Raw genomic sequence first — 17,890 nt, forward strand, 5'->3', positions numbered from 1 at the left:
TCTTCACACTCCCAAAGACAAAAACAGTGTAAGCGTATCCATCCTCAAAAGAACAACATGAATAAAAAAGTGAAAAACAAACAAAGAAACAAAAAACCCCCACAGAAGGTTGCTGGTTCGATCTTGGCAGTCGACACCACCAGTGTGTCCTTGAGCAAGGCACTTTACTCCATGTGGCTCCAGGGGGATTGTCCCTGTAATAAGTGCACTAAGTCGCTTTGGCGTCAGCCAAATGCATAAACGTAGATGTAGTGGTCCTATAGATCATCAGCTGACCATTTCTACAGGTTCTGATAGGTTAACAGCACAACTGTGTTTGGTTCTTTACACAAATGTGGACAATATCTGACACATTCGTACGCATCTATCATAAGAGAAACAGCTGGGTTGGCACTTCTCATCTGGATGGCTGTTGATTCTTCATTTGGCATCGTCACATGACTCCCAAACATCCCTTACATGTAAACACACCATTAAATAAAAATAGGTGATATCAATACTTCCCTGATGTAAAATCGTACACTGATTCAGGTCACATTCTAGCATATAGTGACCAGTGCTGTAAACCCTCAAGAGACACGTATGGCAATTTTACATCTAGTGCGTTATTAACCTTCAGTGTCTCATAACATTAGGAACAGCATAAATAGGCAATCGCATGTCTTGAAACAAGAGTCAGCGTGATTTTCTTCTCTCTTCGGCTCAAGATGGAGAGATTGAAGAATATAAAAGTGCGTATAAACGTAAAAGTGCATTTAAACAGCAAGAACATGTCTTGCGATATCAGTGCACATGAAAGTTGCGAATTTAGCTTAAATAGCTATATATATATATATATATATATTATCTAAATCTTATTTACATTACATGTTCTGTATACATCCAAATGCTTAAAAATTTAACTAACATTGCTTGTACGTTATCATGGATTCATGATATTTACTATATTATGGGTATAATGATTATATAAATATAAAAACTAAAAAGTTGGCTAGCAATGTTTTTGGGGTTAAATCACAATTCCCTATTTGTTCTATAATAAAAGAGGAGGGGATCGTACATCTGCACCATAATTGTTTTACAGCCCAAAAACACACGCTCATTTTCTATAAACCCTGATGTTGCTGGGATCCTCTCAGATCACATGACATCTTTCCTGTTCTGTAAGAACACAAATCACAGAAGATAAAGAGAGAAATCAACAGTGTCATGCAAGTTACAGAAGCTGAGGAAATCAACACATCTCACAACTTTTAGTGAACAAGATTGTTTTTGAAATGTTGTTCATTGGACAAGTCAGAATTTTCTACAAAGATACACTACACTAGTATCTTACCTCCTTCCTGGTCTTCATTCTCGTTTTTCTCCTCGTCTGCTTTGGAAAATAATTACAAACACAACAAATACTATGTCCGCACAATACAGGCATTATGTTTTCAGGTCACTATAGTATTTATATTCTTGTGTGTCTTTATTATCGGTTTGTGTTAATTTTCTACACTTCCCGTAATAATAAATAATTTAAACTGCATTATTTTCGTTTGTTGTTTTTTCATCTGCCCGCACACCTCAACATTCACAACTCACTTAAAGGTTGCGTTCTCATCCCCCTTTTAAACACGTAACAGTTATAGAAACTGAGGATCTTACCGCATTCCTGGTCTTCATACAAAAGCTCTTGCTTGTTTTTCTCTTCGTCTGCTTTGGAAAATAATTACAAACACAATAAATACTATGTCCGCACAATACAGGCATTATGTTTTCAGGTCACTATAGTATTTGTTGGTGATGCTTGCCATTTGTGGATTTAGATCTCCAGTGGTGATAGTAAATCACAACAGCAGCAGCAGCAAACACCAGCAGCACAACAACAACTATTCCTGCTACAGCAGCTGAAGACAGACCTGAACCTGCAGACAGACCTGAACCTGGAACAGATGAAGAGTCATTAGTGTGAGTGAATCTGTCAGATCTAGAAACACTTAGGGCCCCATTTTAACGATCTAAACGCATGGTCTGAAGCACATGGCGCAGGTGCATATTATTTTATATTTATGTACACAATAATAATCTTTTACATTTTAACCCTTTTATTTTTAATATTTATAAAGGTATGCGTGCTGCTGTGCTTCCCTGTGTGTGTAATAAGCAGAGTGTACGCACGTTCAAAAAATACTGTACAAAAAATGGGTTGGTCATTAGCCGCGTTTCAATTACATATGTGCACAACTTTTGCAATATTTTCTAAATGTCGATAAACAACTATTGCGAAATTACGGCTTTCCATTAACCACTGTTATGCGACTAAAACTTATTTTTTCATCTTGCAATGTGTCATTCTGAAAATTATGCCACGGATGTTGGTAGGTTTATGTATATCCCATCCACCGCACTGGCCATTATTTTTAATCAGAGATGTAGGCGTGTTATCCAAGCATTAATGGCAAGGAAAGCCCCTTATACTTGAGCATATGAGGTGTGTGTGTGTGTGTGTGTGTGTGTGTGTGTGTGTGTGTGTGTGTGTGTGTGTGTGTGTGTGTGTGGACTGGTAATCATCACGTTATGGGGACAAAATGTCCCCACAAAGATAGCAATATCCGAAATCCTCATCCTTGTGGGGACATTTTTAGGTCCCCATGAGGAAAACATCTTATAAATCAGACTAAGTGATGTTTTTTGAAAATGTAAAATTGCAGAATGTCTCCTGTGAGGGTTAGGTTTAGGGGCAAGGGCAGTGTAGGGGGATAGAATATACGGTATGTACGGTATAAAAACCATTACGCCTATGGAAAGTCCCCATAAAACATGAAAACCCAACATGTGTGTGTGTGTGTGTGTGTGTGTGTGTGTGTGTGTGTGTGTGTGTGTGTGTGTGTGTTTCTCCCTCATATCAGTTTCCTTCAAGGTCTTAATGATAATGTGGCATTTCTTTGTTTAGAATCCAGTAGTCCTGTAATACTATTGTCTTTTATGAAATTTAAAAATAACTCTGTCTTGTCTTTGGTCCTACGGTCCGTGTCATCTGTAAAGAATGATCGACTTTTACGTATATATATATATATATATATATATTAGGGATGCACCGAATCCAGGATTCGGGTTCGGATTCGGCCGAATATTGGGCTTTTTGACGGGGTTCGGTTTCTGCCGAACCTCAGAATTTTTTCCCACCAAACCTGAACCCTAGGCTTGCACTATGCGCGCCCCGCCCCGCTGGTCGGACGTGATGTCGCCGTTGAAAGTAAAAATGGAACTCATGAACAGAAAACGTGGCAGTAGCTACTTTAAGTCAAAAGAAGGCGATTCAAGTCGAGCTACATGTTCAATTTGCAATGCCGATTCGTCTCGTGGTGGCAAGCACCCTAAACAGCCGCTGTTAAAACATTTGCGTATGAAACATCCGATAGAATACGAGTTGTGCATGGAGGAATACAGACAGCAGCCAAAATGTATTTTATTTTACCGTGCAAACAGCCGCATATAGATCAGATAAAATAAAAATAATAAAATAAATAGGCGTTGTTTACTTCGTTAATGTGTTTCCTGTGATAATGGACTGAGGATGGCAGTAAGATTCGGTATTCGGTTTCAGCCGAATCTTAACCAGTGGATTCGGTATTCGGCCGAACCTCAAATCTGGATTCGGTGTATCCCTAATATATACATATATATAAAATCAAAATAGCAACGTACCTGAACACCCATGGGCGCAAAAGCATTTGCCATTTACGCTGGACGTCGGGCTGAAACTAGCCAAAAACACTTGCATTGCGCCGGGTGTATGATAGGGCCCCGAGATATCAGACAGACTGAGAGAGTAAATCTAAATCTGATCCAGTTTAAAGTAGATCACCGTTTCATACAGTCATGTCAAAAGTAGCAATGCTTCAGTAAGTCATCAATATACTTAAATAAAAAGATATATTGATACCATCTTTTTTTTACATTCCTCTGTAAGTGTTTTTCCTTCCTAATGCTCAAATTACTCACTTGTGACAGTAACACTGAAGATCTTTAGACTGGTGGTGGTGATGACGCTGTAGTGACCATGATGGATGTTGCTCTTGATCTTCACTGTATATTCTCCAGAGTCTGTGGTTCTGGTGTTTGTGATGGTCAGAGATCCAGTCTGATGATCCAGCTTCAGTCTGTCTCTGAATCTCTCTTTATACTGAACATCTGTACAGATCTTACACTGATCTTCAGTGATTTCAGTGATGAGAGTGTCATTAAAAAACCACATCACATCATTAGGTTCTCTTTTTACACCAGGATCTAAAGTGAGAGATTCTCCCTCCTTCACTGACTCTCTCTTCCCTTCACCTTGTCCAACAGCTGGAACATCTGGAACATCTGAAACACAAACCAATAGATGATTGAGGATCTTTTTGGGGAAGAAACTTTATAACAGGAACAAACTATGAAAAGGGTTGTGCATGTTGATTTACTGGATCTTGAGCAAACCAGTAGAAACAACTAACTTAATAAAATATAAAGTGAATTGTGCTTAAAGAAATGTCTATCTTTATTTACCCATTTTCTTGACTGTCTGTTATGCAACATTTATCCATTTTACTTATGTTTTTTAGCTCACCGAAGTTCAAAGTGCTGGGGATTTGATTTAAAATGAGTTTGAAATAACAGAGCAATTTAACAGGGGATAAGAAAGGTGGTCAGAACAGTGCAGGTACTTGTAAATAGAAAAGGCAACTCTGAAGGGTCATAATAAACAAACACATTGATGTGATTTAAACACATTTAACCTGAATTTAAACATTAATTAATGACTCACCATGAACAGTAACAGGGAAGTTATGTTTCCTGGCACCCCTTAACGTTAGTGTATAATCTCCAGAGTCTGTGGTTCTGATGTTCGTGATGGTCAGAGATCCAGTCTTATGATCCGGCTTCAGTCTGTCTCTGAATCTCTCAGCAACTTCTTTACACTGATCATCTTTACAGATCGTACTAAGATCTCCGCTGATTTCAATGATGAGAGTGCCTTCAAAATACCACATAATTCTGTCTTTTTGGATCATTTTGAAACCAGTGTGTAGAGTGACTGAATCTCCCTCCATCACAGACACTGAATGAACATTAGACGCACCTGGAGGAGAGATAAACAAGTTAATTATAAATCTCTTGTTGGACTGTAGGACTAGGAAAGTTCTGTGAATTTTTTTTTTTCTCCAACATAAAATATGTCTGGATTCATAATGTAGCCTAATACATAATGTAATGTAAACAACAGCCGAAGCACATCATAGATTTACACATTCACTCATCAGACAAACATACGTTGCACGAGTACGGCATCTTGTATAACTTAATGCACCTCATACAACACACCTCCTGATTCGTATATTCTATATCTATTGCACTTACATTACACACCCAAGTGGTGATCATTACCTTTACAGACCCAAATGTGCTGCACTTTGATAACAAAACACTGATTAAAAAAATAATAATAATAATAATACAGACTCCCAAAAAAATAGTAATTGGTTTAGCCTTTTCTAACAAGTCAATCAAAACTTCTGATGTTTACATGCACGTCGTTGGTTGCTTGGTAACAGACCTGAGAGTCGATTAACGAACTCGATGTAGAAAATAAATATTTCCTAACTAGATTTTGTAAGACAGGATCATCATAAAACGAGTAAATATTACTGTAATACGAATTTGTGGGGGAAATCCTAAATTAACTCTCCATCTTAATTTAAGACATAATATATAACGTTTCTGTAACGTCCTGATGAAAACTGGAAAACCATGTCCACCAGATTAGGACTGATGTATTTAATGTTTTATTCAATATACCCGTTTTATTTGTCAAATTCCCTCAGATATGCATAGGACTTCCTTATTTCAACTTTCATTCGGCACAGACTGATCGGAACAGGTTCTCCGGCAGGTAAACACGGAGTCTAAAAAATACTTTTTCATCGTTGACAGGAAGATGAAATGTCCAAAATTATAAATAAAAAAATCAGCATCTCACCCTGCACGAGGAATGCTAACACTGCTAACACATGAATGAAAAGCTTATTTTTCATCATGTATTCCCTGGTACGTGGCGCGGCCATCACCTCTCAATGCTTCCTCCTCTACCGGTGACCCGGAAACCAATCAAAGAACGACAGATGATGCACAGGTGTATCCTAAGCGGAAGTCTAGAAAACCTGACGTGACGCAGTGTAAATACTCCTCCCCATTCACATTTGTCTCAATAATTGTAATTTATGTTTTACCTTTGCTGTTTAAATAAACCATAAATCAATCTTGCTTAACGGTATTGACTAGTCCTTTAGTTAATTAACATGATTCCATCATTCCCCAAATTTACAGTTGCATACATTTTTGTGACTTTTTCTACATTATATACTCACACACACACACAAACTGCAATAGAGAGCATTTTATAGAAATACAGCAGAATACAAAAATATTACATTACACACAACTCTTATTAAAGCCTATAAAATTAAGCTCAAAATTCTAATTTAAATACTAATTGCAGTTGGAATAAAGGTCTTCTTATACATGGTATTTTTCACTAGGTACTTTATACCGTCTACCATATAGAAGCTGAAATGAAATATAAAGGGCCAAAGCTGACCGAGATGGGTCTTATTCATTTTGCCCAATTGGGTCCCACTTAGTCGCAAGTGCCATCCTATATGAAATCCATGTGGGCAACTAACATGGGGCCATTATGGAACCCGTGGACAATCCCATATTGAGCCCATTTTTCAGCCCATTTCATACCCACATTGGCCCCACATATACCCCTTTTCCACTAAGGCAGTGCTAGAGCTAGATCGGAGCCAGAGCCTAGTTTCAAATCGGTTCTTTGTGTTTCCACACCCAAAGCCCCAGCTCCGAGCCAGGAAAAGTGGTTCTTAAGTAGCACCAAAACATTGCTGGGCTAGAACAGGGCTAGAAGTAAGAACCGATTACGTCAGGCGCTGGGGGCGGGGTCAACAAGACCAACACAAACTTGAGATCCGCCATTGTTGAAATAGCAGCTAATGGAGCTAACAGCTGCTGCTCGTTTGTAATCTCCGTCTATACAAATTACGGCGAACTTGGATTCGCTGTACGTGTTTCGTTGTGTTTTGATGCCGATGTAGGATCGTAAAGCCATGAGCATCAATAGTAACGCAACGTTTGCTTTGTTGATGGAAGGCTTGTTCGCAGCGGTGCTGTGCAGAGACCGATCGCCGTATGATAACGAGTCAGGAGCATATGACTCCTTGGGCACTATTTTAACGATCTGAAACGCAAGTGTCAAAGCTCGAAGCGCAAGTAACTTTGTGGGCGGGTCTCGGCGCTGTTGCTATTTTCCCAGTGGGATAAATGGCTCTTGCGCCCGGCGCAAATCTAAAATGGGTTGGTCTGAAGTAGCTTCATTATTCATAGGTGTGGTTTGGGCGTAACGTGAATAAACCAATCAGAGCGTCATCCAACATTCCCTTTAAAAGCAGGTGCGCAAGTTCCATTATGGATTGCTATTATTATGGCGTATTTACCAGGCGCACGCCAGGAGCGGTTCACAGCCGAGGAGACTGATGTGCTTGTAAGAGCAGTGAAAGACAGAGAAGTGAAGTTGTAATGTTGTACATTATGGTAAAGGTGATTTTACAGTCTTTTTTTTTTCAGTCTTTCAGTTTTTTCAGTTTTTCAGTCGATTTTTTTTCCTGGTTCTTGACGGACAAACCAATTTGTCAGATGTCCTTATATACATATATGTCTTGCCACTATTGGGCAAACAGGTCTTATCCTTAATTATTACAATTAGCCTGAATCATTTGTAAGCTAGATTTATGCCTATTTTTTTCACATCTTCGTGGCACACCACAATGATTTCCGTCATCTCATGTGTTAATATTTTTTTAGTGTAACAATTTATGATTTGCAAAAATAACTGTTGCATCTGTGTAGATTACATGAGCAAAGTGTATGCGCGTTGTGCACGCTATACATTATGGTCAAGCATGCGCCCTTAAAATAGCATAATGAACAACGCGCAACGCGCCACTGACTTTAGACTAGGTTTTTTCTGGTCAGTGGCGCAATTGTTTAATGGAACAGCAAAATAGCACCAGGGATTGTTTGCGCCGGAACACGCCTCCTTTTTTGCGCTGAACTGCCCAGGGAGCGCAAGTTCATTCACTAGTTTAGCGACGTGCTTCTGTGGAGGGAAAAGCGCGCTTTGCGCGGGTGCAAAATAGGAATGACACATGCGTCGGTGTACAAAGTCAATTGCGCTGGGTGCAAGATAGGGCCCCTTATGCTTTTGATTCACTCATGCGTTTTTTTTTTATATATCATACGTGGATCGGTCTGCGCAGCGCCGATGCATCTCGAACAAGCCTGGTGTGTGTGTGTTTTCCGCTGCCCAGGGTTGCCAGGTTTTCACAACAAAACCCGCCCAATTGCTACTCAAAACAAGCCCAATCGCGTTTCAGGGGGGATTCCCCGGTAAAAATCACATTTGGGGGTAAAATGTGTTTTTTTTTTTGGCATGGTTGCCTGCTAAAATTCGCATTCCCGGGGCTAAAAATCACATAATTGGGGTCGCTTCAACCCGCGGACATGAAAAACAGCCGCGGCAACAGTGATGAAGTAGCCCAACTTTGCAACACAGCCGCTGCCTCGCTAGTGTTGCTGAGAAAGATGAGACGTATACAGTGACGTAAGACATGGCTCTGTTGTGGCTCTCAGCATGTGGAAAAGCAAACGGTTCTTAGAAGGCTCCTCAGTCGAACCAACTATCAACTGGGACTAGCTCTGGCTCTGAACTAGCTCTAGCACTGCCTTGGTGGAAAAGGGTATATAAATGTTGGCTGGTGGGGGGGGGGGGGGGGGTCTGTCACAATAATGGAGGCTTTCCTTTTTACAGCAATGTGAGTTCAGAGCTCAGGTCATTGTCTTTTCTGCTCTCCCCGTTTCTGAGGATGAGCAGTCTTTATACTCTGCCCGGTTACACCTACTCGGAGGCACCAAGGGGTGGCCGGTTACAAAGCAAAAACTATCCCGTTGGATAGTGGCGCTGGCTTATGCCTCCTTGGGCTTGCAATGTCCAATTGGAGTGAGAGCCTAATCCACCAGTGGAAGGATTTCCACTTGGGCATGGTCCAGCAGAGTGTCCACAGGTGACATCTACACAACGGCCGGGTGGTCCTTGCCGTCTACCTTCGCCTGGTTCTGGCTATGACCTCTGTGAGGACTAGTCTGCTTAAGGCCCGGGTATACTTCGGCGTCCGCGTTCGTGCACCGCCCGCATGACGTAATTTTCATCATTCGGAGGGCTCGCGGCCGGCCGCACACCCCGTCCGCATGCAACAGCGCATGCGCCAGCAGTACAGGAGAGTCCACTAGGTGGCAATAAACACAGTATTGAGCACAGTGTTCAGCCGTCGAAGAAGAGTGTGCAAAGACCGGTTTAAAAACAACACGCTTGAAAAAAAAGAGAGAATTTTTGATTATTCAGTGTTTCTTCCAAACTATGTTGCAATGGTGGATGCACTACAGTTCTTCTCCGATCATGCCCAGCGTATGTCCCGTTGATGACAGGACTCAGTGCTGCCCTCCGATGTCTGGTGGAGCATAGACACTTTTTTACTGCGCATGCGTCGAACACGATCATCCGCGCGCATCCGTGATGTAGTATACTTTGAAAGACGCGCGGACAGGGCTGCGCGCGTGACGCGTCCGGGCGCAGTAAGTGAAGTATACCCGGGCCTTTAGGGTGTTATGCCCCATGCTGGGCATGTCTCAAGGGCTTCGGCCTCATGGCCTGAGCTTTCAGGGTAACTTCAGTGATTTAGCATTAGGCTTTGTATCAGTAGAAACCCGGTAGTATATTTGAATTATGGTACTTTCCCCCCTCATATCCCCATGAGACGAGAGAATTATGCATTTTATTTCTGGAAAAAATCCTCAGATGACGCAAATATCGTCATTTTGCGTCATCGGAGGATTTTTTGGCCAGAGGCTAAAGACTACAACCAGTAGATGGAGCTGTTCCGCATGTTTTCAACCTGCCCATAGGGGAGAGATCACACGCAGAGAATGTAAATGCGCACGGCCTCAGGCATTCATAACGGAGCGGTGCAGAGCAAATTGAGTGTTTCAACTTTTCAATGAATTCCTATGGAAGTTTAGCTTCCATATGCGATCAGATAACGCGCCAGAGTAGACACGCGCTGAGAATGACAGCCGCGCTTACCTCAGCTCTGCTCAGCTCTTACTTCCCTCTCGTCCTTAATGAGATCTGACTCCTGCAGTTGCGTTTGTCAGCTCTCGTGACTTTCGTTCGGCTCACTCACACTTTATTGAAAAGACACGTTCAGTTTTTAATTGTGTTGTTTATTCTCTAACTGAACGAAATTATTGTATTATTATGAGGATCAAAACGACGCTGGGGGTGGTGTAGGGAGTGGCCTCGTAGTGCAGCGAAGTAAGTGCATTCTGGGAGTTCTCAGTCTAGACGGCACCAAATTAAAAAATAATTTCACATTTCTACTACATAAATGACACAGTTTAAATACACATTCATCTTCGCAGCGCTGAAGTGCCCCTTTAATTGTCTTGCTTCATCCCAGGTATTTTTCACTCTATTTTTGGTCCATTAAAAGCCTGTTAGTGGCCTTTAACTTTAAGTCCCCTGGTGCTTAGCCTGGATGCCAGCCAAACTTAGCCCCGCCCACAACATTTGAGGTCGGTAAGTTCGGTCTGGACTTGATCCAGCAACTATGCTGGAACCAGAGCTGTTGAGCATTGTCAGGGCAGGCTTTATACGATGATGGACAGATGATCAACAGTAACGTAATCATCCACGTCACCAAAGAGCGCTTGGGTTGAATTCGTTTACTAAACGGAGAACTTGTTCGCATATGCGTTCACCATTACTATGTCTCTCAAAAAGGATGATGGTGTTAGTAAGTACTCCGTGTATCCTTAAATTATTTTTACCACACCGGCAAAGATCGTTTACACTCCTCTTCTTCTTCTACCTTTTCTATCGTGTGTGCAGTTGAGTTCTGTTGACAACTACGTGTCGCTCCGTTGCTCTGATTGGTTGTAGGTCTATCCAATTGAGTGCAGAGGCATTTTCTTTCCTGGTTTGGTTGAAACCATAAACAGTAAAAGAAATGGACACTGGACCGCATAGACTTCACAGAGAAAAAGTGAAGTTAAGTAGAAGCACTCACTGAGCGTACTGCGCAGCCTCAGACTGAGCTTGATGACGTAGATGTGATGTGGGCAACCATGCTTCACCCTTGACTTTATCGGACTTTATGCCTCCACGCCCCCCCGATTGCCTCATAGACAGTAAAAGATTGCCTGCGAGCATCTCCTTGGGTCTATATGGTAATTTCTCTACTGCGCGCCGAGAGTCGTGTGGTTATGACGCAATCGTTAGCCTATTTTTACAAAAACGGCTTGAACAGGGCGATAGTGTAAGATACAAGGTAACGGAGCTTTTTGTTGTGTTTGTTTAGAAATAAACAATGGACAAATGGAGTCTTTAAAGGTCCCGTTTTTCGTGTTTTTTTGAGGCTTTGATTGTGTTTACAGTGTGCAATATAACATGTGTTCATGTTTTGCGTGTAAAAAAAACAGTATTTTTCACACAATGTACTTATCTGTACACCGCTGTTTTCACTGTCCTAAAAACGGCCTGAGAATTTCCTCGTTCTATGAAGTCCCTCCTTCAGAAACACGTAACGAGTTCTGATTGTGCCAGCGGTTCCCGTGTTGTGATTCGACAGCAGCTTAGCGCACGTTGCCCGGAAAGGTCACGCCTCTCACCATAACGGAGATGCATGCGCTCAATGATCTCTAAGTACAGCGTCCCTGGGAAAGCCAAACAAAGGTGATTTGACTCTGGGATGAAAATAACAGCGTCTCGACGACATGGCAACAAACACACTATACAAACGCAACTCTTCTCCACGTGGGAGCAACAAGACCACGCCCCCTTTTTCGCGTATTCTCGTGGGCGGGGTTAGTCAACAAACTGTTCTACTGACGTCATTAAAGCAGGATGTACAGGGATGTAGTCCAAACCAGCCGTTCGCTGTAGGCTTTGAAAGGGAACTTCTGTTAAATAAAATATCTCGCTTGGCATTGAACTTTGAGCTTTATAATTTTACAGGTATTATTTATGCTCTAACAGCAACATTACACACTAACTAAAGTTTGAAAAATGGGATCACGAAGAACAGGACCTTTAAACGCCTCAGATGTAAAGTCATTCTCTGTCAAAGTGACACCAAAATGAATGGGAGTCAATGGGATGCTAACAGCAGGTGATGGCTTGGTTAGCAATGGCTGCCCCTATGGAAGGTACGCTTTCCGGGTGTAGGATTAAGCCCTTGGTTGAAACACTCTATAATCACAGCCCAATGTAGCAGCATCAAACTCATATTCTGACTAGAATCTGAGTATACCTGAGGCTACCTGGTGCTGGTAACAGAGCTAGAATTTTAATTATTTCTATTGTGAATCCTTTTGAATTCATCAGTGGTCCTTATTTGCATGTAGTAGTGAACTCTTGTGTCCTGTGTGGGGACTGCAGACAGATATTTTTGGTTAGAGGGGAGGGTGACGTAAAACAGTTGTCAAAATGAGTAGTATACGCTTTGTATGAGTTATGCACCAGTGCAAGATTGGAGAAGGAAGAGCCGATCCGTTACACTGCATTTATTCCGCCCCCCAGAAATTCACTTCCTGGTCTTGGTTTCTTTAGATAATTATGTATCCATTTTATCTTATATTTTATTGGATGTCTGGTAGTCTCATTTCGGCCTCCTTTTTGTGTGTGTGTGTGTGAGGGGGGGAGGGGCATATTCTTCTCTCCTCGCCAATAGCAATGTGCTTTTTTTCAGTTTCTAATCATGGTTTAATGTCTGCAGATTAAAGAGTAAATGGTAATTTTTCTCTTCAGAGTGTTGTCGGTTCAATTGAGAGACTATCAGCTGTTGCTACTTTATTTCAAGGTAAAGCAATTCTGTCTAAAGAGGAAGTCTGAGGTTCATAAAAGCAGGACAGGAAGAGACCCTTCACCTACAAACTAAACACGCATCAAACCACTGGCTACATACAAACTATTTGTCCATCCAACAGATCAAACCGCATTTCTGTAGAAAAGTGGCCACAGGAGGTTTCAGTTTGACTGAAAGATGAGCTGGAAGTGCCTCACCTCTGCAAAACTGGCAATGTGAAATAAAGTTTTAAATTGTTTGTTTGTATGTTTTGCCATACAGAACAACTGAGAATTAGGAACATTTTAAAATAAAATAAAAATGTACCATGAAAATTTAGGAAAGATTTACACAATATTTCATTCCTGTACTTTACATATTTAAAATTCCTTTCAAATATTATCAATGTTGAATGATAAAAATAATGTTTTACCCATTAAGAACTGTTAAAGTCTCAATAAGAACCAGAAGAACATTTACGTATATGTAGTTAACTATTCATAACATATTTTCAGAGCGTGTGTGTGTGAACTAGGAGGGTCTTCAAACTCTGTTGGGGGAGGATTCACACCGGATGAACAGTTCTGCTGTTTGTTTAAATCAGCGGATAGTCTCTTCACCGTTAAAGAAAATGTTTGAAATGCTTGTTTTGTTCTCTTTGTGCTGGTGCCGTCTGATTGGTAAGTTATAACAGCATTTTTAATGTGGTAATGTTACAGGTTCAGGTCTGTGTTTGTGATCTTGGTTTAGGTGCACAATGACAATTATTATAGTGAATTTCTCAAACTTAATCTTACAGCTTTTTAAGATAGTTGCATTTTTTTTCAGAATATCTTGCGTTGTGTTACAGAAACATTAATTTCATTACATGATATGGAAATTAAAAAAAAAATTTTTTTTGGATGTACTTTAGTTCACATTCAAACATTACAAATTACCATTGATTTTAGGCTTTGTAAACCGACAAGAGCATAAATGTGACAACTCATGTTCATCAGGTGTGTTTGGTGAGTCAGTGTCAGTGATGGAGGGAGAATCTGTCACTCTAAACACTGATGTTACTAAAGTACGTGAAAATGACGACATACTGTGGACATTTGGACCTGACAACTCTCTGCAAGCTGAAATCAGTAGAGCTGCTGGAGTCTTCTCCACATCTGATGTTCCTGATGGGAGATTCAGAGACAGACTGAAGCTGGACGATCAAACTGGATCTCTGACCATCACAAACATCTCAACTGAACATGCTGGAGATTACGAACTAGAGATAAGGGGAGTGAAACTGACATCAAAAACATTCAGTGTTTCTGTCTATGGTGAGTAGAGAGGGAATTTGTAACTAACTTACAATATAGAATGATTGAACGGATGACAGGCTGTTGTTAGTAATTGTTATCATCCATATTTCGCTCATGTTTTCCAGCTCGTCTGCCTGTTCCTGTCATCAGCAGTAACTCTTCACAATGTTCATCATCATCCTCATCATCATCAAATTGTTCACTGGTGTGTTCAGTGGTGAATGTGGGTCATGTGACTCTCTCCTGGTACAAAGGAAACAGTTTATTGTCCAGCATCAGTGTGTCTGATCTCAGCATCAGTCTCTCTCTACCTCTGGAGGTGGAATATCAGGATAAAAACACCTACAGCTGTGTGCTCAACAATCCCATCAGCCGCCAGGCTCAACATCTGGACATCACTCAACTCTGTCCCACATGTGCAGGTACGCCAGCGCTGGTAATGTTCTTCCACACATCCTCCAAATAAGTTTTGCAAAATTAATTTTCGGCACATTGACAGAATCTGTATTTTTGCTATTCCGTTTTCCGGACAAAGTCAGCCTGTCGAAAATCCTACTTAATCACAGCTTCTGTTTTCCCCTCAGAAGTCCATGTCCACTGTTGTGGTCTCATTGAAGCGGTGATCCGATTGGTCCTCTCTGCACTGGTGGGCGTGGCTACTGTTGTTGTTCTGCTTTATGACATCAGATCCACAAGAGGAGGAGACTGATCCGATATCATGACATATCTCTGAGTTTTAATCTGTAAAGATTCAATTTGATCAATTTTATAAAAGGATTTATGTCTATATATTTGTGATTTCACATGGAAAAATAAATCAGTTTGTTTGAAGAGCGAAAGATAATGATGTGCAAGTTTATAATTATGTAAGAGCTTCAGTGGCTTGCCTGTTTGCTGCAACTTCCATTTTTATTATTGATACTTGTACCAGTTTCCTAGGAAGTTAATATGTTGTTCTCTTTCTTGAATACATGAGATTGACCATAGATTGTAGAAAAGAGGGACACCCGGATGACTGCTCACGTAGAAGGGGATGTTCTAGCAATCTTCCCTAAAAGTTCTCTAAAGGTGACAAAAATCCAGAACCTTTAAAGAACATTAGTGACGTTCCTAAAACACCCTCTTTTGGTTAAGAAAGTGCAGTTCAAGGTTCCCAATTTGACTTTAGGGGGGCGTACCATTTTGGTTATTCTATGGTCACATGGCAAGGCTACAAAGAGGACATTTTGGGACATTAACAGAACGCTCCCACACGGTCCTCTGTTGGTCATATAATAACGGTCTTGATATGACTTTAGAGGGACGTTTCATTTTGATTATTCTAAGGTCACGGCAATGTTACAAAGAGGACATTTAGGATGTCAACAGAATGGTTCTCTGTTTGTCATGGGGATGTTTCATTCGGGACTGTGCTGCAACACACACTATACTGCCAAAAGTTTTGGGACGCCTGCCTTTACATGCACATGAACTTTAACCCTCTAGGGCTCTTTGGTCATTTCTGACCCGAATTTTTTAAATAATTAATTTTTTTAAAATCTTAGCTTCATCGGAATGGTACGTAACTTGGTGACTTTATTGATACTTGGTATATGAACACCCAAACAAATTGAGGACCGGATTTGAAAAGTCTAAGTGGTCGTAAAAAAATACTCAGGATCTTCGGGTCAAAAATGACCCCCATAGGAAATAAATGGGAAATTAGCAAAAATATGAAAATACAGAGTTTTTTTGTGCGTACAATCTACAAATCAGCCAGGATGCAGAAAAAAAGGACTAGACAGGGAAGGGGTGAATCTCTAAAACATCAAGAGTGCAAAACAGACAAATACACTCACACACTTATACACACACAAAACACACGCACACACAAATGAACGAGTGTCATTGCAAAAGATAATTTTGTGAAAAGTGTGAAATAAAAGCAATTATTCATCAATGTAAGAAATAAAGCGCACAGCAATGAAAGCATGTGACTGTAAGCCATCAAGGTTGCAAAACAGACACACTCACACACACACACACACACACATAGGGAAATATGAGACTGGTGAAACTGTAACAGAGAAATGTGAGAATATGTGAAATAAAAAGAGTTACTGTTCATTGAATTGTACAAAAAATATTTTAATGAAAATGTTTATTATAAAAGGTTAATAAATTTTTTTTATGACTGAAAGAATTGCATTTTTATTAAGTTATAATCAAAACAATGGGTAACAAAATGCTTTCCATTTGTTCTCTTTCTAATGCAATGTTCAGGTTTGACTGTATTAATAAAAAATAAAAAAAATTATATATTTATATGTAAATTTTCTATTATATTCAATGGGAAAAATGGATCATAATTATTGCATCAATATTAATTATTATCATGAAATTCTCTCAAAACACAAAAAAAAGAAAGAACAAATATTATTGAACAAAAATACATTTAATTGATTTTACTGAATTTTTTTTACTGGAAAACAAAGAACCTCAGAGGGTTAATGACATCCCGTTCTTAATCCGTAGGGTTTAATATGGAGTCGGCCCACCCTTCGCAGCTCTAACAGCTTCAACGCTTCTGGCTTTCCACAAGGTTTAGGAGTGCGTTTATGGGAATTTTTGACCATTCCTCTAGAAGTGCATTTGTGAGGTCAGGCACTGATGTTGGACGAGAAGGCCTGGCTCTCAGTCTCCGCTCTAATTCATCCCAAAGGTGATCTATTGGGTTGAGGTCAGGACTCTGTGCAGGCCAGTCAACTTCCTCCACACCAAACACACATCCATGTCTTTATGGACCGACGCTTTGTGCACTGGTGTCATGTTGGAACAGGAAGAGGTCATCCCCAAACTGTTTTCACAAAGTTGGGAGCATGAAATTGTCCAAAATGTCCTGGTTTGCTGAAGCATTAAGAGTTCCTTTCACTGGAACTAAGGGGCCAAGCCCAAACCCTGAAAAACAACCCCCACACCATAATCCCCCCTCCACCAAACTTTACACTTGGTGCAATGCAGTCAGGCAAGAACCGTTCTTCTGGCAACCACCAAACCCAGACTCGTCCATGGGATTTGCCAGACAGAGAAACGTGATTGGTCACTCAGAGAACACGTCTCCACTGCTCTAGAGTCCAGTGGCGGCGTGCTTTACCCCACTGCATCCCATTGCATTTGCATTGGTGATGTAAGGCTTGGATGAGCTGCTCGGCCATGGAAACCCATTCCATGAAGCTCTACACACTGTTCTTGAGCTGATCTGAAGGCCACATGAAGTTTGGACGTATGTAGCTGTTGACTCTGCAGAAAGTTGGCGACTTCTGCGCACTGTGACCCTCAGCATGCGCTGACCCCGCTCTGTGATTTTATCTGGCCTAACACTTCGTGGCTGTTGTTCCCAATTGCTTCCACTTTGTACCTCTAACAGTTGAGCGTGGAATATTTAGTAGTGAGGACATTTCAGGAATGGACTTATTGCACAGGTGGCAACCTATCCCGGTATCACGCTTGAGTTCACTGAGCTCCTGAGAGAGACCCATTCTTTCACTAATGTTTGTAGTAGCGTCTGCATGTCTAGAGCTTGATTTAAACACCTGTGGCCATGAAGGGATTGAA

General features: G+C 40.9%; 1 protein-coding gene across 1 annotated transcript; it reads right to left on the reverse strand.

The window, feature by feature from the left end:
• Nucleotides 1-2,899: 2,899 nt before the first annotated feature.
• Nucleotides 2,900-6,134, reverse strand: LOC307120259 (uncharacterized protein). Its single transcript, XM_079807191.1, has 3 exons — nt 6,005-6,134; nt 4,793-5,107; nt 2,900-4,335 (listed from the first exon to the last, which is right to left on the reverse strand). Exons 1-3 carry the CDS (start codon nt 6,087-6,089, stop codon nt 3,983-3,985), a joined length of 753 nt encoding a protein of 250 aa, XP_079663317.1. The 5' UTR covers nt 6,090-6,134; the 3' UTR covers nt 2,900-3,982.
• Nucleotides 6,135-17,890: the final 11,756 nt, after the last annotated feature.

The sequence above is a fragment of the Gobio gobio genome (assembly GCF_949357685.1).
Source record: "Gobio gobio genome assembly, chromosome: 24".
NCBI lineage: Eukaryota > Metazoa > Chordata > Actinopteri > Cypriniformes > Gobionidae > Gobio > Gobio gobio.

Excerpts from the sequence above, each read along its gene's own strand:
- LOC307120259 (XM_079807191.1), bottom strand. The coding sequence starts at position 6,089 with ATGGCCGCGCCACGTACCAGGGAATACATGATGAAAAATAAGCTTTTC. Across the intron at positions 5,108-6,004 it reads GTTAGCATTCCTCGTGCAGG|GTGCGTCTAATGTTCATTCA; the intron begins GTGAGATGCTGA and ends TCTCTCCTCCAG. Across the intron at positions 4,336-4,792 it reads CTTCCCTGTTACTGTTCATG|CTGTTGGACAAGGTGAAGGG; the intron begins GTGAGTCATTAA and ends CAGATGTTCCAG.